The sequence below is a fragment of the Macrosteles quadrilineatus genome, unplaced genomic scaffold (assembly GCF_028750875.1).
Source record: "Macrosteles quadrilineatus isolate MER2022 unplaced genomic scaffold, UCM_ALF_1.0 Scaffold_6__1_contigs__length_79288215, whole genome shotgun sequence".
NCBI lineage: Eukaryota > Metazoa > Arthropoda > Insecta > Hemiptera > Cicadellidae > Macrosteles > Macrosteles quadrilineatus.
Genome location: NW_026542599.1, coordinates 8616220 through 8641232, shown reverse-complemented (window position 1 = coordinate 8641232; position 25013 = coordinate 8616220). Strand labels below are relative to the sequence as shown.

The 25013-nt window shown below is 35.2% G+C and overlaps 2 protein-coding genes across 2 annotated transcripts; one reads left to right on the top strand and one right to left on the bottom strand.

The window, feature by feature from the left end:
* Window positions 1-1262: 1262 nt before the first annotated feature.
* On the top strand, window positions 1263-10730 carry LOC128996900 (hydroxylysine kinase-like). The gene is made up of 8 exons (XM_054422426.1): window positions 1263-1316; window positions 1668-1818; window positions 3138-3270; window positions 4920-5006; window positions 5430-5566; window positions 6779-6956; window positions 8354-8592; window positions 10280-10730. The coding sequence occupies exons 2-8, from the start codon at window positions 1669-1671 to the stop codon at window positions 10472-10474; spliced, it is 1119 nt and encodes a 372-aa protein (XP_054278401.1). The 5' UTR covers window positions 1263-1316; window position 1668; the 3' UTR covers window positions 10475-10730.
* Window positions 10731-11564: 834 nt separating this feature from the next.
* LOC128996622 (stromal cell-derived factor 2-like) lies at window positions 11565-24324 on the bottom strand. The gene is made up of 5 exons (XM_054422027.1): window positions 23885-24324; window positions 15454-15649; window positions 14353-14477; window positions 13487-13583; window positions 11565-12339 (listed from the first exon to the last, which is right to left on the bottom strand). Exons 1-5 carry the CDS (start codon window positions 23970-23972, stop codon window positions 12162-12164), a joined length of 684 nt encoding a protein of 227 aa, XP_054278002.1. The 5' UTR covers window positions 23973-24324; the 3' UTR covers window positions 11565-12161.
* Window positions 24325-25013: the final 689 nt, after the last annotated feature.

The following is a 25013-nucleotide window of genomic DNA, read 5'->3' as shown; positions in this document are numbered from 1 at the left end:
TAGAATAGAATCTAAATAGCCTACATTTTAAAGTAAAATGGTTCAAAAACCATTCAAACCTTTGAAATTTATAGAATGGGAATCAATTCTACCCCTCAAAGTACATGTTCTGACTTCTGTTTACATTAGTCAAGAAGTATTAATTTATATTTACTAGAGGTCATCCAGTGGCCGAAAACTTGACCAAAATTATGTAAGTACTGACTTCTCTATTTTCACACTAAGCTGTAAATAAAACATGTAATTAGTATTTCTCATTTGTTTTGATTTTCTATTGTTTATATATTTTGTTGTTTTTCGGTCACTAGAGCATAGCAACCCATAAGGCCCATGTTAATTTTTAAACAATTTTTAATTCATTTTGTGCTTATTCTGAGCCTATTTTAATTTATAAAGGGGATTCTGCACTGCACATCTACAGGGAAATATCTTTCTAACAGTTGAGTGTTTCATGTTGGTGACGTTTGAGTGCACTGGCGTCAACTCAATGTTTCACTCTTATTTAAGGGTAGATTTTACAATTTGTATGCACTCTTTTTTATAGTTTACATAATTTGGACAGCTGTATTCAGGAAAATTTCCATCATAGTAAATTGAAATTCTGAAATTTAAATGATAAAAGTTAAAATTAACTGCGCGAGTTTCCCTTATATTACTTTTACAATAAAAATAAACTATACAACTATACTACAAATACAATTTAAATATATACTATTTATTATTAATCAACCATTGCTAAACTTGTAGCTTAATTTGTATTAACCGTTTTTAGTTATTTATTTAGGCGCAAATAACTGAGTAAATGGTCAAAATAAAGACCAAGGATTGGCCAAGGACAAAGTTCACTTAATATTGTGGATTTTCATGTCCTGAGTACTGAGTAAAGTGGGACAATAAAAAAAGTAAAATCTTGTGAGTAGGTAAATGTATTTTTTAACTTTTTTATTTACCAACTACAGTATGCCCACCAGTAATTATTAATTAATCATCCAAGACACATACAAATGATATACTGATTAATAACTCAACAAATTTTTTCAGTTTCTAGTTTGATGAGTTGTATTTGACCCATTCAGTGGGTGAGAGCCGGAAACTATTCAGTAACATCCTGTATGTAGTGACAGCATCAAAAGGGAGACTAGCAATCATTTGATTAATGCCACACTCATAGTATATTGTCACTTATCAGCTGATCTCTCCCCTATAACAGCTGTGTTATTGAGTTTCATTGTTTACAATTTTTATCTAGAGCAGATAAGACCCCTTGTGTTTAAGTACTCATTGAACCAAAGCTCTTTGGATAGGACATCTAGTGGGTAAGACTAATGAATTCACTGACTATGATTATTAATATGACTAGAATTACACTGTGACTGTATAAGTTACTGTTTCTAATGGTTTTTCTCTAACTAGGATGGGAATGTTTTGGAATGTTACAAACTAAACTTTCTACAAGTATTTTCAAAATCTATGAATTATATATAATTAAAAATTAAGTTGTACTGTATAAGCAAATTTCCTTATAGGGATGAACAAGTTATTACTAGGCAGCATGGAAAGACCCAGGAGGGATTTACCATTAATTTTTATGTCCCCAGAGGCTACCCTATTTTTATTCAAATTTTAAAATTTTTAGGTAATAACTTTAAAATCTGTTCCCCTCCCAGGATGGCAGACCAAATTGTAGCTCCAGGTGAAGAGATCAAACCTAAGATAAGACTGGCAGAAGCAATCGCACTGGCAGAGCATCTTTATGGCATTGATGTTTGTGAAGCTAAGGAACTTGATGGTTACGATGACAAAAACTACCACTTAAAAGTAAGAATATTTGTAACTTTGTTGGTGCATTTATATATATTTTGTCCTGTAATGCAAGCATATATTTTGTCATGGTATCGTTTTTCACTTCAGGCTAGGCCTAGGAGTTGTGCACTTGGACAAAATCCATTGGTGATTGGCGGGTTTTGAACTCGAGACTTAGACCAGCTCACTTCCCATTAAAACGCAGTAGTTAGATTACATTCATCGCACATTAAAATCGTGTTATTCATTGATGAACAGTAAAACTAAATAACTTATTTATTAGCATTTTATGTTAAAACATCTCTTTTTTTGACTAATATTTAAGATCTGTATAGTCATGAAGTGGAAAGTAAGGATCAAGACAAATTACCAGTAATAACTTTTTGGTCATTAATTAGCCCTATTATTCATAAAAATTCATAATAGATACAATCAACTATGATATTTTTTTATATAAAGGGTAAAACTATCATTTAAATTCCAGTTTTCTTTTTCAACAGGAGCTATGATTATTTCTTTGGGGTCCTTTATATTTTCATAAACATATTAGAGTTATGATTTTAAGGAAGTCTACCTAACCCGCCATGTTTATAAAAACTCCCTATCCCAAGATTGATGTATACAACTTCTTTATTTCACATGTGAAGTAAAGTTTCAAAAACTCACTCGGTGAAGTAATGAAATCCATTTAAATAACATTGAGGGCTCAACTTAAAAAATTATACCTCTATATGGAGCCAACGACGTTTAACACTAGAAATCAGCTGTGCACTTGAATTTTATTGTTATGCTTTAAAGAGTTTTCCTAACATAGCTTTTGTTTGTAAAAGACCGTTACTGTTAGAAGATGAGTGAAATGGATAATGAAAAATATTGTACCTGACCCGACAATATATAGGTGCGTGATGTGATGTAAAAAACACATACTACATTTGTAAGGTAAATGCTATTTTACAACTTGTATAAAATATAGTTACTGTGTTTATTTGAGCTTAGACGGAGCAAGATTCCAGTCAATAAAAGTAAAAAACACACTATTTCTAGCTAAAAACAGAAGAAAAAACAAAATTTCAAAATACTTAAAAGCTGGGTTTTCCTAGGCGTGGAAGCGAAGAGAGGAACGCGGAGAGCGGAAAAGAGATTAATATGGTGTTCCGGTCCGCTTCTAGGAAAACAGTATTATTAAATTACCTAAGACAAGTGGAGTCCGCTCTCCGCGTTACTCTCTCCGCTCTCCACTTCCGCGCCTAGGAAAACCCGGCTTAATATAGTACTTCATGTACAAAAATACATATGTTGTGGAGTTACTAATTAAATCATTATGATGATTTCAGGCAAAATCCATCACAAATAATAAAAACATACCACATATTTCACCACATGGGTATGTCCTAAAGATTATGAACTCTTCTGATTCCGAAAAAATAGATTGCGTACAAGCCCAGTGTGAAATTATGATACACCTTGGTAAGTATAAGTAGCAATCACAAATGCTATATTTCCATCACAAGTTTATATTTACATTTTTGGCAATCTACACATGGCAAAGATACAACCGTAAAATACACATTCCGTTGCAATCCAAACATGTGATTTTTACCTGTCCAAACAACTTTTACCTGTCCCAAAAAGTTAAAACTAAATTCCCAAATAGCTCATCAGGTTGAGCACTACTATTCTTTATCTTTTATTAAGACTGTGTATTGTTCAAACAGCTGTCTTTTATATAAATTGTAAAACTATGCTATGCTTTAATAGTATACTACGTTACTAGTCCTATGAAAATAGGTGTTTATTGGACGAGTATGGTCGTTCCTGTGCAAGACAAAGTCGAGTGCAGGATTACCATACGAGTCTGGTGAACACATTTTGGACGAGTGGCGTACCATATTTTACCTAACCCGCCATGTTAAACCTCCCTATCCCAAGCGTGATGTATACAACTTCCTTACTTCTCGAGTGATGTAAAGTTGAAAAAAACTCACTCGGTGATGTAATGAAACCCATTTAATTAACATTGAGTGCTTAACTTAAAAAATATACCTCTATGGAGCCAACGACGTTCAACGCTAGAAATCAGCTGTGCTCTTGAATTTTATTGTTATGTTTTGAAAAATTTTCCTAACCTAGCTTTTGTTTGTAAATGAACGTTACTGTTAGAAGATGAGTGAAATGGATAATGACAAATATTGTTCGTAACCTCCTGTATATTGTCGGGTCAGGTTAAATCTTGTACGTTACACGTTACGCAAGAGCGTGTTTACATCACTTAGGTAAATTATGCAACTCGCTTCCGCTCGTTGCACAACATTCACCTGCGTGATGTAAAAACACTCTTACTACACTTGTAAGGTAAATAGCTATTATGCCATACTACTCTAAGCTAACTTAACTGTAAAAATCTGTACAAATCCTTATATTTCCATAGACTAGAGGACTAACCAACCACTACTCATAACATCTAAGAGAGGTTATGTTTTTGTTTATAACCACTCATTGTCAAATATAATCAGCTGGTTGGTGTCCATTAATAACTCATTACAATAGTAGTACGTAATTAAACCCCATTTGATTAAGCTGGCGGCAAACAGCTGTTTTCTGGACTGTTTTCCTTTGGGTGGAAAGTTCGTCAAAACGGTGTAGTGTGGCATAAAGAGAATTAATAGACACTTGTGTGATTATTTGCAACGTGATGAAAAATTTTATTCACTAGTCATCACTAAGTTCCATTCCAAGGCTTGATAGTTCTGTTGTTTTCCATGCTCAGCTTTGCCTCACTCTTAAACCACCTATCCCGGAAAGGGTTATTTGCAGGACTAAACTATTAATTGTCTTGTCAATTTCATCGAATTTAAAAAATATATTTTTTATGCATGATCTGAACTTTCCAAGTACAAACTTTCAACACAAAGTAAAATGTGTATTGGCCAAAGCATGAAGCTTTTATGTTACCATTTTGAAGAAATAGAAATAATTTTGTAGACCCCTAAAAATATAAGGACCTCTCTGCTGTTTAGAGACCATTTTTTAAGAAACTTTGCTGTAGAATTTCATATCTGGCATAACGTCCACTTTTATGTTTAAGTTAATTTTTCTAAATATTTTGCTTTATTCAGGAAACAATGGAATACAAACGCCACAACCTCAAAAAAGCACGGATGGAAGATTGTTCTGTATTCAAGACCTGCCTCAAAATAATAAAGGTAGAGAATTTTTATTGAAATTAATCTTGTAGAAGTCTGCATGTTGTTTCAAGTTGAGTAAAATGGTTCATGAATATTAAAATGTTATCTTATATACTAAATGTATCAAACTTAAAAAACTTTATATTCTCATTTAATTACCTTCAATTCACAGTTTATGATTTTTTAATGAAATAGGAACTTAAAAAGCGAATGGGTCAGAGCATTGATGGTGTTTTCAGCACCTTATCAAGAAAAATCCAGCTTTAATTCAGTATCAAGCACAGGTAATATACTTCTTGGACATTTATTTATACATAACTTATTACATTGCATTATGTAGGCTACTTTGTTACCATTTTATTTTCTTAACTTGATTTTTCTCTTCACTAAAATTACCTTGATCGTAAAAATATACCAGTTATTGAAAAACTTTCATTTCAGATAACAAACCATCAAAGAAGCACGCTGTTAGACTTTTAACGTTTGTGGATGGAAAGATGTTGAAGGATTTACCATGGACTTTAAAATTCCACTTTGATGTTGGGGTGTACACGGCAAGACTGGACTTGGTGCTCCAGGTACAAAATAATTAAATTAAAGTACTGTACCTACAACCTTATTCTTTGTTGCCTCTGATCGGGGCCGATTTACTGAATAGGCACATGCCTAGTGCACGAGACAATTTGGCTTTTTGGGGGGCGCCAAAAAATTGGAAAATAAAAAAAATACCATATATAAAATGCGTTGCAGTCGTTACAATTAAGTTGGTATACACCTGAACCTTTGTTTGTTTGTTTGTTGTACAATTTTATATAGGACAAACGGGCAGATCTTTTGAATTGAGATTTAAAGAACATGTTAAAGAGCTTGAGAATATTAGTAGAACACCAGAAACAAATATTAAATCAAAATATGCGGAGCACTTAAGTGAACAGGGGCACACTTATACAAATATAAGCAGTAGTTTGGAAATCTTAGCGAGGGAAAAGAAAGGACAGCGGCTTGACAGACTAGAAGAAATGGCCATATACAAGGGTTTCAAGCTAAATAAAAATATTTTAAATGAAAGAATTCATTCAGACGCCAATCCTGTATATGATACCATTATTCGACTGACAGATAATGCAAGAAGGAGTGAGTGACGTCATGGTTCAAAGTCTAAAGCAGGGCACTTAGACAAGTCAGTGCCGCCGCAGTTCCGAGCCCGTTCAGCCGTGCGCACGGTGATAGTTTTATTAATATGTGTTCGTCTTCGTCAATGTCGTGTTTTTGTGTTTTTTATGTTCTTAATTGTTAATATTTGACGCGGTTGCTACACCAACAATGCAACTAAGGATGGAACTTAGTGTAACAGCGGGGCTGAAGATGGCCTAAAGGTCGAAACGTACGTCCCTCCAATACACAACTGGATTGATTGACGTTACAATTATTAATTAAAACATCAATCCGTTTGCTACAAATCAATCATGATAGTAAACTTAGACCCAGGATCGATTTACTTTTTTGTTTCGTTGTCTTTAGAGGCCAAATACAAATAAATATGTGTGTGTGCTTGTGTATGGCTGATAACTCAATTAAGTAAAGTAATTGTTTCAAAAGCAACTTCATACCCAGTTAAATTAATTTTTAACAGATTCCCATGAAGCAGTTAAGTCAAACTATGCCATTATTGAATCTTTGTTGTCTTAAATCGTTGCTTACTAACACATTTTTTAGATTAAGAAAAATTACAAACAAATTATTGAAACATGGTATACACACTAAACTAAAATACAATGTTTATTTTCCAGAATTTCTCTCATCCAGCTTATAAACAGTACTCTTCATTGTGGATGCTGAAGAACATGCCGACAATCGAGGACTATTTATTTGTTTTTAAAGAAACCGACAAAAGGATTGAAATGGTCAAAGAGGTTGTGCAGAGTTTCAAAGACCAAGTCTTAAAAAACTTAGGTTCACTAAAATCAGGTATAGATCAACAGTCATCAAATTTGCTGACTATAAAAAATTCATAGAAAAAGATTCTTTTGTATGAAATTAAGCATCTGCTTTGTACACACAAAACTATACTATTATCAAAGTAATAAGAAACAAGCAGGATTACATACTTATTCATATGTATAGTGTATATAACCTTTGACTAACATAAACTGAAACTGTATTTTTTGAATTCATACTATTGGCAACACTGACTCAATAACTCACTGGCCACCATTTTGGACATGTAGAAAACTCTCTCTTCCTTAGTTGAAAATGCTGTCAGTGACAGTGAAATATTCTAATGATTTGAGTATATAGTGTAAAGTTTTGTGTTTCCCGTGCCAGGTTGGACTCTTTCCCATTCAGGTAAGCCTGCTATCCTCTAAAAAATCCTAAAAACCTAGGCCCTTGTGCTTTATGTTACACCCTTAAAGTAATAAGTAAGATAGAGATGCAACATCAAACAGTAAGAATGACAACCTTATATTTAACCAAACATATTGGAGAAAGTATAGATTTTGTCAATATTTTGAGTTTGTGTTATGGGTGGAAATATCCCCATGAACACAAAAAGTGGTTTTTGAAGTGACATCTGTGTGTGGATGCGAAGAGCTACGACTTCACCTGCCGTTCGAGTTCGATATGATTTAGTTCGTGGGTACTAATCCATGATATCTCCAGACATTTTTAAATTTTGATTTTTAATGGTGATTTTCCCATAAAGTAAAAATTAATAAAATAAAAGAAATATCTGATATAAAAAAAAGGCTTCATAGATTATTATTAAACTTTAGTACGTTGTAGTCCTTTGAACTCTAAATAAAACTATTCAACCCCCAATCCTTTCACAATTACAATTCTAAAATTAAAGAATGTTTTTTGTTCTTTCCATAAAAAGCCTAATCCTTCTGGTTAGGTACCCATTGTAATTGTTTTAACATTTTTCCTTACAAAATTAGAAGAATGTTCCATTTTAATGCAGTCTTATTTTACCAAAATCTAGCTGATGAAAGACAGTGTGAGTCAGTTTGCAGATACCGTTTATTGTTTTATCTTTCTATCTCGGACAGCCTTTTGCTCATCCTCGTCTAGAACTTATGTTGTACGACTAATAATGGTTAAAAACGTACCTTGTCAGACAATCCTTGACATGTTTTATAGTGTCGATAATAAACTTGCTACATGTTTCGGTGGTTATTAAATTCCACCATCGTCAGGCACACAAAAGGATCCACTTCTTGAGGTGCCGTCAGAGTTGTTACATACATTTAACACAAGGATTGTCTGACAAGGTACGTTTTTAACCATTATTAGTCATATTACGCAATCCTGGGGCTATAAAAATGAATTATTATGTTGTATGAAGTGATGTGATTATCATTCAGGGATGATCCACGGAGATATCCACGACCAGAACCTACTGTGCCAGCTGATTGATGGAGAATGGAGCATCAACGCTGTGCTAGACTTCGGCGACTCACACTACTCCGCCTACGTGATAGAACTGGCGTTGGCCACAGCCTACATGATACTGCAGAGTGGTCTGGTGGAGTCAGGAACACACGTTATCGCTGGCTACTGTTCCATACTTCCTCTGCCACTTGATGAGCTCAAATTGCTCAAGGTAAAGTGGTACAAGGAAATAGTGGTGGAAACCAGAAATTTTATATCTCACAACCTAAATCAAAACTTAAAATACAATCTTGAAACTGGATACCAATATATATATATCAATATCAATTATTTAAGATGGGGACGCCACTATGTGCGTATTTTAACCCAAATATGAGTGAAGGATGAGTGTAGGATGAGTGGCGCGATCTTGTAGTCTTGTTAGTGACTAAGGCCGACATGTTCCTTAGACACAGCTGTTAATTAATAGCCCATACAGCTAATGGCAACTAAGGGACCTACAGTTTATAGTGGAATCCGAACCACATTTTTCCTTGTAATTTACGAATTGGTCTGAAAGCAAAACGTTTTTACGTACCTGGTTAAGGTTAGAAAAATACACAACCAAGACTGAAAGAAATTGGACTCCTAACCCTAACAAGATAACACCAGTATGTGACTATACGTTTTATTTAAATATAAAAACATGTTTTTTTTAACGACAAACAATAAAATAAATTAAACTCCTAACGCTGATATAAAAAATAAATGATATTAATACCATACACTAACCACCACTAAAAGACTTATCATCCCATTGTAAATTTTGAAGCTTGTTTTTCATGTCTAGTTCATGCTGGTGACGCTACGATCACTAGTGTCGACAATTTTTTTCCCTATTATTTTAGGGTGTTATTTTCATGTTTTGTGCTGTACTATTTGGCTATATATAACTAAGATGTGAGTTGATCTTTATGACTAGACCGTTTTATTTGGTTAAACGAGGTTTTAAATGACTGAAATAACAAGAAACACCACCTCTACTAAGGTAGGTTGAAGATAAAAATGTCAAAACTAGAGTGATCTTCAGTGTTAGGTATGAAGTTTTAAGTGGTGTTACTGGGATCGCCCATCACTGCTAAGGCACAGTTCTTCATGCAACTGACGAGGCCACCAACTCACCAAATAATAGTATATTTCATTACTAGGACCGAAAGTGGCATTTTCCGTCGCGTGTCAAGTTTTTGTGTTTGGCTTCACCTCACACAGGGAACCCCAATTTCACGTGCGAGGCGAAGCCGAGTATGTGAGAGCTATTTTCACGTACGAGGCGAAGCCGAGGACGGGAATAATGGAGCAAGTGCCGGATAATAACTTTCGGTACGAGTTATGAACTATACTTTTCATCACGACGCAAAAATACACAAACACAGATTAGCAGACCTCAGTAATATTACAAATATTTTATTCCTCAATTAATTTGATTGAACATCAAAATAAAATAAAATCTTCTAAAAGAAAACTTGCGTATATTTCTCAATAAATTGTGTTTAAACATGAAAACAAAAGAATAAAACAACTTTTAACATTACATACAGCTGATTCAAATCATTAAATTAAACCGTTACAAAACACTAGCGCGCGTAGAGAATAAATGGATAACTAATTGAGAGCGAGGGAAAATCAGCTGATCGATTTTCCCTCGCCCTAAATTAGAGCTTGGGAACCGACTACTTTCATTAATGTCAGCTGTTATAAAAAATAGTTACTTTCGTTACGAGTGATGAAAACACTTTTTTCAAATTGTCAAATTAAAAAGATATTTTAACCTTCTAAAGAAATCCTTTCATGAGAGATGAGAAATTAAGGTAAAGTATTGTTAACACGCTTTGTTGGTTCGATAAAGATTTCTGTTCCAGGTGTGTGTGTGCGCCAGGCTTTGTCAAAGCTTGGTCCTTGGTCTTTACACTCACTCCTTATATCCTTCCAATGAATATGTCCTCACCACCCAAGCAGGAGGGTGGCAACTGCTCACACAGATTTGGACTATGGACGGAGCCGCTCTGGAAAAACAGTGGTTTGCACAACTGCCACGGGAATACAAAATCACGTAAACAATGTTTCAGCGAAATGTATGTAGTTTACTGGCTCTGATAATAGGGTGGTTACAGGACCAGGAGAATGTCCTGTAATGTGTGGAATGGAGTTATTGGATAATACAGTAAATACCCTCGCCGCAGCAAACCTGCAGGCTAGCAAATTTCAATAAGTCTAATTGGATTTTTACTGCAATATTTCAATACAAGTAATATTTATTCCTAATTTTAAAATCATTAGATTTAATAAGTATTTAGGTTTGCTGCTACGGGAAAGGTAGTAGAATATGTTTTTTTTTTTTAAGTTGTTAATAGTATAGTAAGATGATAGGAATAAATCTGTCAAGTTTGATCAAAATATATCCGTAAAAAAGCAAATTGCCACAGTTTTATTATCCCCCATAGCAATAACATTATAGTAAACAATTGTGTAAAGATAGTGTTAACGACACAAGTACACAATTTGAGGTACGAGCCTTGGCGAGAGCCTTAAAAACTTCTACGAGTGTCGTTAACACTATTTACGCGGGTTGCATACACTATTTTATCTACGAATGTTTTTTAATTACTAAAAATCACTGTTCATAGCTCCTCAGACAGGTAGGTTATGTATTTGTTTATAACCTCTCATTGCCATTGGATAGTGATGAAACAAAAAATGGTTCCAAACACTAATTGTGCCACTCAACAATTAAATTGGCCTGAACAGCTGATTAGTTGAAGTTTGAATCATTACAATGTTACTTCTTCTCTCTAAATCTTTGAACCTCATTGGTCTGTTACCCGTGTTGTTATGAGTCAGGATTACAATTTTTCAAAGTGACCCTAAATGTTAATCTGTATTATTATGAACTACAATTAGTTAATATGGTGATGAAAGTAGGTTTCAATATATCAAAGTCTTCTCCCAGTACAGAACAATTATTTTCCAGACTGCAGTAGGTCTATGTTATTTCTTATTTTATAAACGTTATAATTTTGTCAGTATATCTTGAAAATACACTCTTAATATGCTAGTCACAAATATTTTTAAAAAGCTGAATTTAATGCTATGTAATATCTGTGGCAAAATAAGTATTATGATTAGAGGTTAAACAAACAGAAAAAATTAAAATATTTATAGTGTATTTACATTTAAAGAATCAACAAAAACACATATTACACACAAAAAAAGAACCCAGACTTATAACTGCTTTCAAGTTCAGCTTTAAAAGGAATGTCATGCCTATTCTATATTGATATTTTAAATTTTCAACTTTGATATTTCAGTACAGTAAATGAACAAGTGAAATATTTTAGGCGGTCTCAATTTAGACGATGACCATTATAAGGTAAGATTAAAATTACCAGGAATTAAACAAAAATAATATAGCCATTCTTGAGAGTGGAGAATTTATCCTCCTACGAAAATCAAACTACATTTATTACAGTTTTTTACTCAATATTAAATTTACTGTAGCTCGATAAAAAAAAAAAACAGTTGTATTGCAACCGTTTTAAAAGTTGATATAAGTTAGTCATGAAAATAATACACAGCTTGTAATCATTATCCCACCTGTTCTAGATACAAAACGTTCTCATTCTACTGGTAATGTCATTCACTATTGAAACATATCACAATTTTACCTGTAGGTACATCACTTTAACGCTTGCACCGTGCACTTTGGTATCCACAATAAATAGATTGCAGGGTTACAGATCTAAATTACAGTTCCGTATGTTCAATGTGGACTTGTTTCTTAGGATTGAAGTCCGAAGGATGGATGAACAGTCCTTCCAAAGCTTTCCAATGCACAGGGTTAGAGTTCGGCCATTGGACTCCTACGATCTCGTACTGTCCGTTGATTGGCCGTCCGTAAGTGTTGCTAGTCACAGACAGATACCTGAGAAAAGTAAATAGCTTCTTAATATGCAATTGCCAATGTAAATGTAAGATAGTATAAATTACATGAAATTTACTGTTTTAGCTAAATACAAAAATGTAACTGAATTTATGGGCATAGTACAAAGTAAACATAACTAAAACACCAATATTTATTCCAATTGCCAGTTTCGAATTTAATTCAAACTAGCTGTTACCATAGACAAAAAGAATTAAATATAGACCGTCAGCTGCGCTGCGGTTACCATAGGTTCTGGCGCACACCGCTTGGAGCACCACCGTAGTTACGGCGTACGCGCTACGTAAACTGCAGCGGTGTGCGCCGGAACCTATGGTAACCATGGCAACCGCAGCACGGCTGACAGTCTATATTTAATTCTTTTTGTCTATGCTGTTACCCATGGGCTTCACTCCGTTTGACTTCATAAGTATTAATAAAACAATTGATTGGTTAAGTTGAGCTGAAAAAAAAACAGAATACAGTAATACAAACAAATAATCACACCTGATTTTAATAAGGTAATAAATTGAAAGAATGACAAACAAATAATAAGTACAGCTGAAGCTGAGGTATTTTTAACATTAGGTAGGTATATGGAAAGTTCCCTTTAGAAAGGAATTACGACCTTAAGAGGCAAGGTTAGTTTTCTCAAAAGTTCATGGGTACTTTGGGATTTATGTAGGGATATTTCTACAAAATATATATTTCACCCCCTGGCAAAAGTGTATTTTCTACCCTAGCCCATTTTCCGAGGTTGAAAAGAGCCACTTTAAGCCCTAGTGATGAAATATACTTTAGTTGTCTCATTCCAGAAACTGTAGACAAAATACAAAGTGCAATTCGTGATCAAAGTGCCCATTGTAAACTCAACAAAATCGCCATTACTTGAAAAATACCAATTTCACTCAAAAACAATAACAACCAAATCAAAACAAATACATTTACTAATTTGACAGTTACAATCAGGTGATCTTTTATTTGCAATCCGAGTGACGTCAGAATATGATGGGAATAAGCACACCTATGTTTTTTCCTTCCACCATGAATTTCACTAGTTCAATAGGTAATTATTTCTTAACAGGGAGTAAAACTCTTAATATAAACCAGAAAACTATTAACACCAAACTAAGTTTATAGATAAACTTACACATCTGTATCAACATGTTTGAGCATTACTTTCTCATCTCTCTCCCAAAAATCCCCGTCACAAATGACAATCCAATGGTCACCAGTGTCACCATCACCTGTGAAGAAAAGCTTCATGATAAAAATTGTTAATCTCAAGTGGTGGAAGAAGCATGTCACTGATGAACAACTAATTTAATTTTTTTCATACTTAAATATAATTCAGAAAGTTTTATTAAATTTTAAATTGTCATCAATTTTGTATGAACATAAAACTGGCTAAGTCTGTTCGCTAAGGGTGATCGGCAGGTTTAATCTGATGCCTTAAATGAATTGTGTAGGCACAAAGTCTATACCTTTTATGAACAACATGGTGTATAGTGTCGATTTAGATATTTTTTAATACAACACTACTAAAGACTTCAGGGAATTGATTTTTTTTTCTTGCTAATAATGCAGGATCGTCGGATTTCTTCAACTTTGTCATCACTTGTTTTGTGACCTTTCAAAACACTTTCTTTGACACCAAATAGATTAAACCAGCAACAAAATTGCTTTATCATCAGGTGGATTCAAAGTTTCTAAAATTTAATTTAACAATCGATTTCACTCTGCAAAAGATCACAGCCGGAAGTATTGTACTGCCGACTGGCATGTGAGTCACACAACTGCAGGCTGTCACCGCATATCTTTTGGCGCATGTCTAGCTCACCGTTTCCTCCCTTGCTACACAAAAAAAGCATAGGTATTTCACTAAAAATTGACATACAAGTGTTTATCTTGACTAGCAAGCAATGACCGTTTAAAATCCCAGCACTCTTTTTCTGAAACCCTATAAGTTATATATCTATATTGTAAGTTTCTACAAGTTTGTTAAATGTAGCTCACCGTCAGTGCCATACGCCGAGACTTCTTGGTTACCCGACAAGGGGGAGGAGAAGTGATGAGAGTGCAGATTCTTGTTTGTAGCTAAATGTGTTAACCGAACAACACTTCCACATTTCACAGGGTCACTGAAACAACCAACCTTTTGCTAACCCTTATTACAAAATAACTATTTTTAGCACATCAAAATAAAACTGCCAAACCTTAATCACATACCCTAATAACATTTGGTTAATCCGACCGGTCTTTGAACAATAGTTTATGAACATTTCTGAGTTATTTTAGGAATGTGATACTGTTAGCGCAAGTTGATCATTAAGTGTGTGATAGTAACAATGTAGGCGGGAAAAGGGTCGGGTTTGAACTCAATGAAGAGGGAACGGGAAGAGGACCATTTTTCAAAAATTAATATTTTACTTTAGTGCCTGTTTAATTTTATCTGGACTTTCATCGACATCCGACAAGACAACCATAACTGCCTATTTACAGTCTTACTTAATTATAAAATGTGCAGCAATATATAGGAAAAACATTTTATTTAACTAAAAAATCGTTTAATCAGTTTAGTCAATAAAAATATTGTGTCTAAGAAGAAACTTTTTAACATTTTCTTAAACAGTGAGTATATTCCTGGTTAAAGGTTTAGGTGGGAATACCCGTTTTGGGTCACCGAAAATTCCTCCAAAAAAGGTTTTGGAAGTGATGTGCTAGAGGATAGATAATTTGATGTGTTTTGACCTCTGGGTACCTCAAAACAAAAAACTAAAAAGTAAATCGGTTCCAGGCTAATGTCTTATAATAAGACCTGTGATAATAGCTTAATACGGTTAATTTGCCAAAATGGTAAAACTATAATGTGAAACCCTTATCTGATGTAGGCTACAGTACAGATATTTGGGGAATAGTGCGCATACACCTGCATTTTATTTAAAAGTAAAATAATATTTGCATTCTAAGAACTTAATTGTTGATTTTTAAGTATATAAAAAATTTTTTTTTAATTTTAATATTAAAAAAATTAAATGTGTTCTATTATACTAAATATTTTTTCAGGTACGGTAAGGGTTAATTATATTTACGGATCGGGAAAATCATAATTTTTACCCTCGAGACACTAGCTTCTTGGTTTCACCTCGAATGACCCAATGAGAATTGACATCTTCTTGAGATTCAGTTCCAGTGACTGACTGCTGCCCACTACCAGTTCCGTACTTCACATCGTGCGAGTGCAGTCTGACCTTGTAGTCAGTATTGAGGAGCTTCAGAACAGAACCGATGGTCACAAATTCACCAGCTTTTCCTGAGGAACATAATTAGGTGTGAATTCTAACTGAAATGTTTCTGCCAGGTTTAATCCTGGGAGATCTCCACCTAAACTGCAATACATTTATTAAAAAAGGTGTGATTTCTGGTTTATGCTTCAGCTAACAGTGATATGAGTGTATGACTACAAAGCAGAACTAGTTGTTACTGAGATTGCTGCTACAATGTTAGGCAAAACAAAATGTGGAGAGTACAATAAATATAGATTATTATGAACAGTTTATAAAAGATATTATGAACTTGGATATAAAATTCCACTGGTTAAAACCATTAATAATACATTTTTTCAGAGCACCTAATGGATCTTAACAATATTGGCCAGAACGGATTGGATACCCTGTCGGTGTAGGCAAACTCAATTTAGTTCGGATGAGTCTATGGGTCTTAAACTCTTTTGAGTCCCACACCGCACAGGCTGAACACCTGTGTAAAAACATTTTCCAACTTTTCCCTAATAAAACCAAAAATCTTAGAGGTATGCGATTGAACTGTAATCAATTGGATTTTATTCTTAACTAGCTGGCCCGACAGACGTCGTCCTGTCCTATTGTGGTTTTATGTCACATGCTCGTTCATTTTCAAGATGAGCTCGTTCGCATGGCTCAATCACGTCCTGGTTGAAGTTCGTTCGCTACGCTCACTCACCTTTAGGTTGGAGCTCGTTCGCTGCGCTCACTTGCCTTCAGGTTAGCTCGTTCGCTACGCTAACTCGCCTCCAGGTTGAAGTTCGTTCGCTACGCTCACTCACCTTTTGGTTGCAAATTAACTGTTCTCATAAATTAAAAATAAATATAGTGCTGCACCCTGTTGGTAAACCTATTAACTTTTTAATGCTATCGAACATCACAGAATCAAATTGTTTAGTTGCACCAGCTGTTAAGATTCTTTAATTCCATTTAAATATGAGTACTCATAAGGTTAACATGGGAAACTCCAGAGCCACTGGGGCGGAGCCCTATTGACGGATCTGCACCAAACTTCACACAAACCATCCTTGAATAATGCTTAATAATGCCTGAAAGTTTCATTACAATCTGTCGAGCGGTTTTGGAGTCCATAAAGGACAAACATACAAACATACATTGGATTTTATATATATAGAAGATAACAAATAATGGTACAGATGTAATTATAGTCCTTTCATTTCGATCTACTGGAACTGAACCCTGTTCGGATTAGGCCTAGTGGGAATTTTGAATAAGCTGATTTCTTTGATAACGTTATATCAATGGCGAAATTGTAGCGGTCAGGGTTGTAAAATTTGATTAAATAATTTAAATTATGATGTTTAAATAACATCTTCATCTCAATGATTGTTAATTGATAAGTGTAACTGTGATCTCAAAATATGTTGATGTTATGGCAACAATCTCAAGAGATTCAGCTCCTTCTCCCCTCCATGAGTTATTTTTGGAGCACCGATACAATGATCAAACAGATTCATCATAATTAATTATACTGTAGTAGTAAATAAATTATGGTATTAGTATAAATAAATGTTCCATAATGTTTGCAGGCATAGGCCAAGCAGTGTGCGAAAGCACAGAGAAGTAAAATAACTTGAAACTTCTCTTTGACAAAAGTAAGATTGCACAATAACCAATGACCCACATTAAAAAACGTCAAATTTGTACCTTAGTTCGTCATCACTGAATAGGCCTAACAAAGTTAACAACATATTAGTAATAACATTAATGTTATTAGGCCTACTTGTTCAATACATACAATTATTGAATGATTCATTAAGAACGAACTCCAATATTTCGGCCCCACTCGTCTCACGGGCATCTTTGCTCGCCCGTTTCCTCTTACCATTTCCAGCTCTCCGGTTCACGGGCCCCCTCAGCCCCCCCCCCCCGCGCTGCAGGCCCTTCTGTTACGCCACTGCCAAAGGCCACTCCTCATTTTTAGTGGTAGGGGTAAAACTTATCCGACTATGTACATCAAGCCATCATGCATAGGCTACAAAATTATCTAAACAAAAACTGTTGATATTCACTTGCATCAATCCATGTAATCTAGAATGGAACTGTTGGGCACATTTTAGTCTATGCTCGGCTCAGACCCCCCACCTAATGTACCTATACAACCAGTAATATCATCCCCCCTCCTCTCACACCATAGCCAGCTGCGCGCACAGCCTAATGGTCCCAACAGTATGTTACTTAGGCCTACTCTAATTTAGCTTATCATTTCATCCCATCTTTATTTTGATACACTGAATGAGAACATAACAAACTAATGTGCACAAAATCATTGGTGTAGGTTAGGCCTAGTTAAAAATTGAACAGTGTGGGTAAGTTACGCTCACCATTGTTGTAACTTAGAAAAAATACAGCTCGCCTATAAATTTTTGGGTTCTTAGGAAAAAGCAAAGAGGAACATGGTCCCTACTCATTCCCGCTCTATTATATCACTACACAAAAACTAAGTACCTTAACCAAACTCATCCCATGATTACACAGCATTACGATAATAAACAATATGACATAAGTTAGGCTATGCATTGAATAGATTACAGTCTAGTCGTAGTAAGCATCACTAAGATTGATCAAGATGAAAATAAATACTTTTATGCCACACTACACTATTTTGACGAAGTTCCCACGCTATGATTTAGTCCAGAAAACAGCAGCAGCAGGGGGTTTGCCGCCAGCTTAATCAAATGGGGTTTCATTAAGTACTACCATAGACAATAGAGTAAATATAGACTGTCAAAGAAAGGTTTTGTGATCTCCCGCTAGAGCGTTATCGCCTTTCGATATCGGTTATCGGTATTCTATTCGGTTTCATCGTCGACTACTCGCCAGCTGTTACCAGCACTACCACTCTTGCAAACTAAATGCTTACTATATCGCTATTATCGTCTTCTGCAATCGCGTCAAAATCATGAACATCCTCCCCGGCTGTGTAGACATCATCATTGAATGCTGTGATCCTGAAACGTCATCGTCGTCCACAATTGCGGCAAAATGGTGAACATCTCCCGCAGTCGTGTAGACATCATCATCATCTTGCGCTGTCACGGAAACGAGATCGGTGTCTAGCGCGATAGCGGTAAAATCATTAAACTTCCCGACTTTGATATCAAAATAAATACTAAATCCCAACTTTTTAAGAACATTTTGAAATTCAATACTAATACCTGACTTTCCCGTTTTCCCCGACTACTAGACACCCTGGTTAATTAGATTTTAACCTTGCAAATATGAAACAAAACCTTCCAATAAACCACTTCCTAAAATTATGGATTAGTAAAGAAAAACTTTGAATCATTGTAATGAAACTACAAAAGTATAACAAATATATGTTAAAAAAAAATACAATAAATGATGGCATTTAAATTAATGTATTGCTTAGTATTAAATAAGTCAGTAGGTAAACTCCAATTCCGGGGAATTCCTCCAAAGTTGGCAACATTACTCCCAACTACCAAGTTGTTATGGAAACGGTCGCTAGCGCTTGATGCTGCAGCGGTGTGCGCCATAATTACACATTACCCCTAGCGGTCGGCGCCGGAATATACACTAACCGCAGCACAGCTGACAGTGTATATTTATTTCTTTTTGTCTATGGTACTACTGTACTGTAATGAGTTTTGCCAGACACCAACCAGCTGATAACTTATATTGTATTTGGCAATGAGTGGTTATTAAACAAAAACACTTAAGACACACACACTCTTAGAGGTTATGACTAGTGATTGTTAGTCCTTTAGTTGGTAGTAATATAAGTTAGTATAAGGATTTGAACAGATTTAGTAGTACGGCGTAAACTATTTTACCTAACCCGCCATGTTAAACTTCCCTATCCCAAGCGTGATGTATACAACTTCTTTACTTCTCGAGTGATGTAAAGTTGAAAAAAACTCACTCGGTGAGGTAATGAAACCCATTTAAATAACATTGAGTGCTTAGCTTTAAAAATATACCTCTATGGAGCCAATGACATTCAACGCTAGAAATGAATTGTTATGTTGAATTTTTTATGTTTTGAAGAATTTTCCTAACCTAGCTTTTATTTCTAAATGAACGTTACTGTTAGAAGACAAGTGAAATGGATAATGAAAAATATTGTTCGTAACCTCCTGTATATTGTCAGGTCAGGTAAAATCTTGTACCTTACACGTTACGCAATTAAAAGCTAATCACGTAATTTAAAGCAGTTAATCACTGCTTGATGTAAAAACGCTCTTACTACACTTGTAAGGTAAATAGCTATTACGTCACTCGTCCAAAATGTGTTTACCAGACTCATATGGTAATCCCGCACTCAACTTTGTCTCGCACGGGAACGGTCCCACTTGTCCGGTAAGCACATATTTTCAGGGACACAATATACTATTACGCCACACAAAGTTACACTGTTTTACTGAGCTTCCCACTCAAGAACTTAGTCCAGAAAACAGCTGTTTGCCGCTAGCTTTTAATCAAATGGGGTTTCATTACGCAAGTTCCCTACTATACTGTTCTGTAATGGGTTTTCACCTGACAGAAACCTTCTGATTAAATAGTTATTTTGGAAATGAGTGGTTATAAATAAAAACATAACCTTACTTAAAATTGTTAGTCCTTTAGTCGAAGGGAATATATTAGGATTTGTATAGATTTTTTATGTTAAGTTAGTTTGGAGCAGAAGGTTTCTGCCTACTGTTCCCTACTGTTCCCTATGTTCTGCCTACTTCGCAGAAGTTCCTAAGCCTACTGCTCGAACTTCAAAGTTCACCAGAACACCTTTACCAAAAATTATCCCCTCTACACCTAACAGAGAGACTTATCATACCCGCACCTTCCTCAATAATAATTTTTTAGGAGCTGCCCTGAAACCTCGCGGAGTCCCTTGGTCACATTATCTCGGGAGGGTGTTAGGGCACAGCAGAAATCTCTAAAGTTGGCTCACCAAAATGTTAGAGGTCTTTTTAAGAAACTTAACGAGACTGAAATCTTTCTAGATGAAGAGAAACCTGACTTTATATGTTTTTCTGAACATTTACTTAAAGAAAATCACCTACAGAACCTTCGCTTGGAAAACTACGAGTGTCGAGCTGCATTTTGTAGATCTACTAAGAAGTGGGGTGGAGTTGGCATCTGGAGCAGACCCGAAATAAAATGTCAACAACTTGATTGTGAGGTGATGGAGGGAGTATGTGAGTTGGTCGCAGTGTCACTGAACTTAGAAAACAATGGGAAAATGCTAATTATTGCAGGTTATAGACCACCTAACAAAGAGTATGACAAGTTTTTTGACACGATTTCAGCTTGTCTAAATCAATATGTTCATAAACACAGCTCAACTGTTGTTTTGGGAGATTTCAATATTGACCTTTCCAAAAACAATTTTATAAGTCAACGTTTTGTGTCACTGATGTCAACTTTTAACCTTTACAATGTGATAACATCTTTTACAAGGGAGTTTAAGTGTTCTAAATCTCTTATAGATCCAATCTTCACAAATGAACGAAATAATAAAGGTTCAGTCACAGTAACTGGATTATCAGACCACCACGCTACGTCGATAATAGTGGAAACAATTCCTGCCACCCATAACCGTATAAAGTCTAAGGAAGTTAGAAAGATTGACGATGCTAATTTGAATGTATTTAGATATTATCTGACCTATGAGAAATGGCTTGATGTCTTTAATTCTGACGAAATGAATCTAAAATACAACACGTTCATTGACAAGTTAAAATACTATCTTGACTTATCTTTTCCTAAGACCATAAAAAAGACTAAACAGAGGAAAGTACAGAAGTTAACTCTTAGTCCACAAGCTTTACAGCTTAAGACTGAACTGAATGATCTCTACTTGAAAACAAAAGACTTAGAGTCCACCCACTTTATGCGGGAATATTATAAGCGACTAAAATATAAATACCGTGCAGTCATTAAAGAAGAGAGGTCCAATGAGATATTTAAAAGAATTCAGTCGTCTGATAACAAAGCGAAAGAAATCTGGCAAATCATCAATAGCAGAAGACCAAAGAAATCAAACGATTTTAAAGAAATGTGTATCAGAGATGATAACGGTGAGCCGACTTACGATCCCTTGCACATTGCCTCCAGATTCAATGATAATTTTGTCAAAGACAATGTTAATAACTCAGAGAATGGATTGAAAACAAGCGTGGCATTGGTAGGACGACCTAAAGGCTCGAACTCTTCCTCCATCCAACATCAAAGGAAGAAGTAAAAGAAGTCATTGCCTCTCTGAAAAACAAAAATTCTGCTGGTTCAGATGAAATTTCAGTACAAATCTTAAAGAGTATGTCAGATCTACTAGCTGGACCAATTAGCCACCTGATTAATTTCTCTTTTGTCTCGGGTTGTTTTCCAGATGCCTTAAAACTTTCGATAGTCAGACCAGTACATAAAAAGGGTGATGAAAAAGACCTCAATAACTATCGGCCTATATCCATTTTGACTGCTATCTCGAAGATTTTTGAAAAGATTGTTTCAATTCGTTTGACAAATTTTTTTAAACAACATAATATAATATGTGAAAACCAACACGGATTTGTGAAAGATAGATCTACGACGAGTGCAATGTTTGCCCTCATTGATGACATAGTCTGCTCTCTTGATAAAGGAAACTGTTCCACGGGACTGCTTTTTGACTTGAGTAGAGCTTTTGACTCTGTTAATCATGACCTTCTAATAGAAAAATTACATAACTATGGGATAAGAGGTTTGGCGTTAGAATGGTTCAGGTCATACCTGAGGGACAGGAGGCAGTGTGTACGGGTATCGTCAGTCGATGAGCATGGATTTCTGCGGAAATTCAATTCACCTGAGCTCCCTGTCTCGAGAGGTGTGCCCCAGGGCTCCATCTTAGGCCCTACACTTTTTCTCCTGTTCATTAACGACCTTCCCTTGGGTGTTGAATCGGCCAGGACCATTCTTTATGCCGACGATACATCTCTTTCCTTGTCCAGCCCTGATGTAGAGACTCTTGAGCAATTGACCTTCTCTGAAGCCAACAAGCTAGTTCAGTGGTTTGAGAATAATCTGCTTTCGATAAACTCTCAAAAGACTCAACTTCTCAATTTTCATATCTCTGATCGATCTTCTAAGTATTTTAGTTTTCACTTGGATGAAGTTCCAGTACACCCAATAGAGAAGACACCGTTTCTTGGGCTGATCTTAGATGAGAAGATTAATTTCCATGACCACATTCAATACGTCATCAATAGGGTAAGTTCAGGGATATTTGCCATCCGCACCCTTGCAAAGCTATCTAAGCCCGATGTCCTTCTTTCTGCTTATTACGGTCTCATCTTCCCTCATCTCGTGTACGCCTTGCCTATCTGGGGGTGTGAGAACAAAAGAACTCTAATTTTATTCCGCCTTCAAAAGAGGGCAATCAGAGCCATCTTTTCAATGAATAGACGTCAGACTTGTAAACCAGTTTTTCTATCATCCGAAATATTAACGTTCCCATGTCTCTACATCTACAAGACATTATCCTTTCTGCACCAAAACACTGGCAAGTTTAACTCTCCAACAGACCATCATTATAGTTTGAGATCCACAATTACCCTCCCAGTTCCTAGACAACACACTTCCTTCTTTCAAAACCATCTCCGATATAATGCAATAAAAATGTTCAACCATCTTCCCTCTCACCTCAAAGCAGTATCAAACCATCTGAAATTTAAAAAAACCCTAAAATCTTTTCTTTTAAAAAAAGCTTATTACAGCGTCCGTAAGTTCCTGGCTGACGGCTAAAATAAACTATCAAACTTGTTTGATCATAGGTATCCTTAGTGTAAAAAAAAGAACAGTTATTATTTCTTATTTAAGTCAAGAAACTGTATGTTTTGCTAAATGACATGACCAATGCATGTAATTGTTATTTTTGGTTAAATAAATGAGTTATTGAGTTAAGGCTTATGGCGTAAAATATCGTAGCCTATGTAACTCGTCCAAAATGTGTTTACGGGACTCAGTAACGACTACACTTGTCGGGTAAACACCAATTTTCAGGACTAGTACCGTAATATACTATAACATATTAACAATAGGCCTATGTTTTACCGGCGGAGTTGTACCTAGGCCTACATAAAAAGTTCTGTCTTCTGTCATGGTAGGCTAATAATGGGCTAAGCACAACCACGTTCTGTTTACAACCTAACCTAATGAAGCTTTTGTTTTTTAATTACTCTAGGCTATCTAGATTATTAAATATTGTATTAAATAAATATTAATCTTACCATAAACATTGTTTATTGATAGCAGACAAAACAAAAAACCAATGCAATAATAAATCCTGTAGGAACAACTATTTTGAAAATTTCTCATATTAAGGGGAACACAAACACTACGATGTGTTGAAGATAAAATTGTTCAAAGCCTAAGAGTCGGGTTTTTGCGAATTATTTAATGAGGAGTAATAGCCCGTCACTTCTAAAGAAAACTCAAATTTTGACATCGGTCACCACACCACAAACCTAAGTTTAAAGTTTAGTCAGTCAGAGTCAGAGTCACTTATTGGTTACTGAAATGTCTACTGACACTGAACTGACAGTTCCTTTCCTTGTAAACACTGGTAAAATTTGTCAGTAGTTCATTGGTTAACTCGAAAATTAAGTCAAGGACATTCAAAATCAAAGAAATCACAGATATTTGATATTCAGTCAACCACGTAAGACTACAATTGATTTTGAGAACCCCTACAGTAACCACGGCCACCTTTAACTCCAGGATGCGGCCTTCAAAGTAGCAACGTCGCAAGTAGTGTTGCAAGCACGGCAGTCGGCAACCTATAATGAAATGAAATGATTTATTTACCGTTGATCATGTACGTGAAATGGGTGTTGTCATATGATTAATACAATTAATTAAAACAGATTGTCATACATCTACATAACTAAAGCCTAATTTCTACCATAGACTAACCAACACAAGTAGACTTCTCATCCCATTGTAAATTTTGAAGCACGTTTTTCGTGTCTAGTTCATGTACGTGACACAAAGGCGATAGTGTCGACGAAACTTTGTTTCTATTATTTTAGGGTTAATTTCTTGATTTGTGCTTTACTGTTTGGTTATATAACTAGGGGACAAGTTATTGTTTATGATTAGATCGTATTATTTGGTTAAACGAGGTTTTAAATGGCATGAAATTTGCCACTGAAAATGTTTATAATCCAATTACAGTAAGGCTGATAACCAGCATGATAAATTTATAAGAACTTAAATTACGGAGGAATTTTAAAATTAATATTCCAGTAACTTACGCAACGCCAGATAAATTACCGCCCCCCCCCTTACTTTTAAAAGCGTTTAGATGCCCTTTGCATTTTTGTATATTTCCTCCATAACAATGCACCATGAAACTGA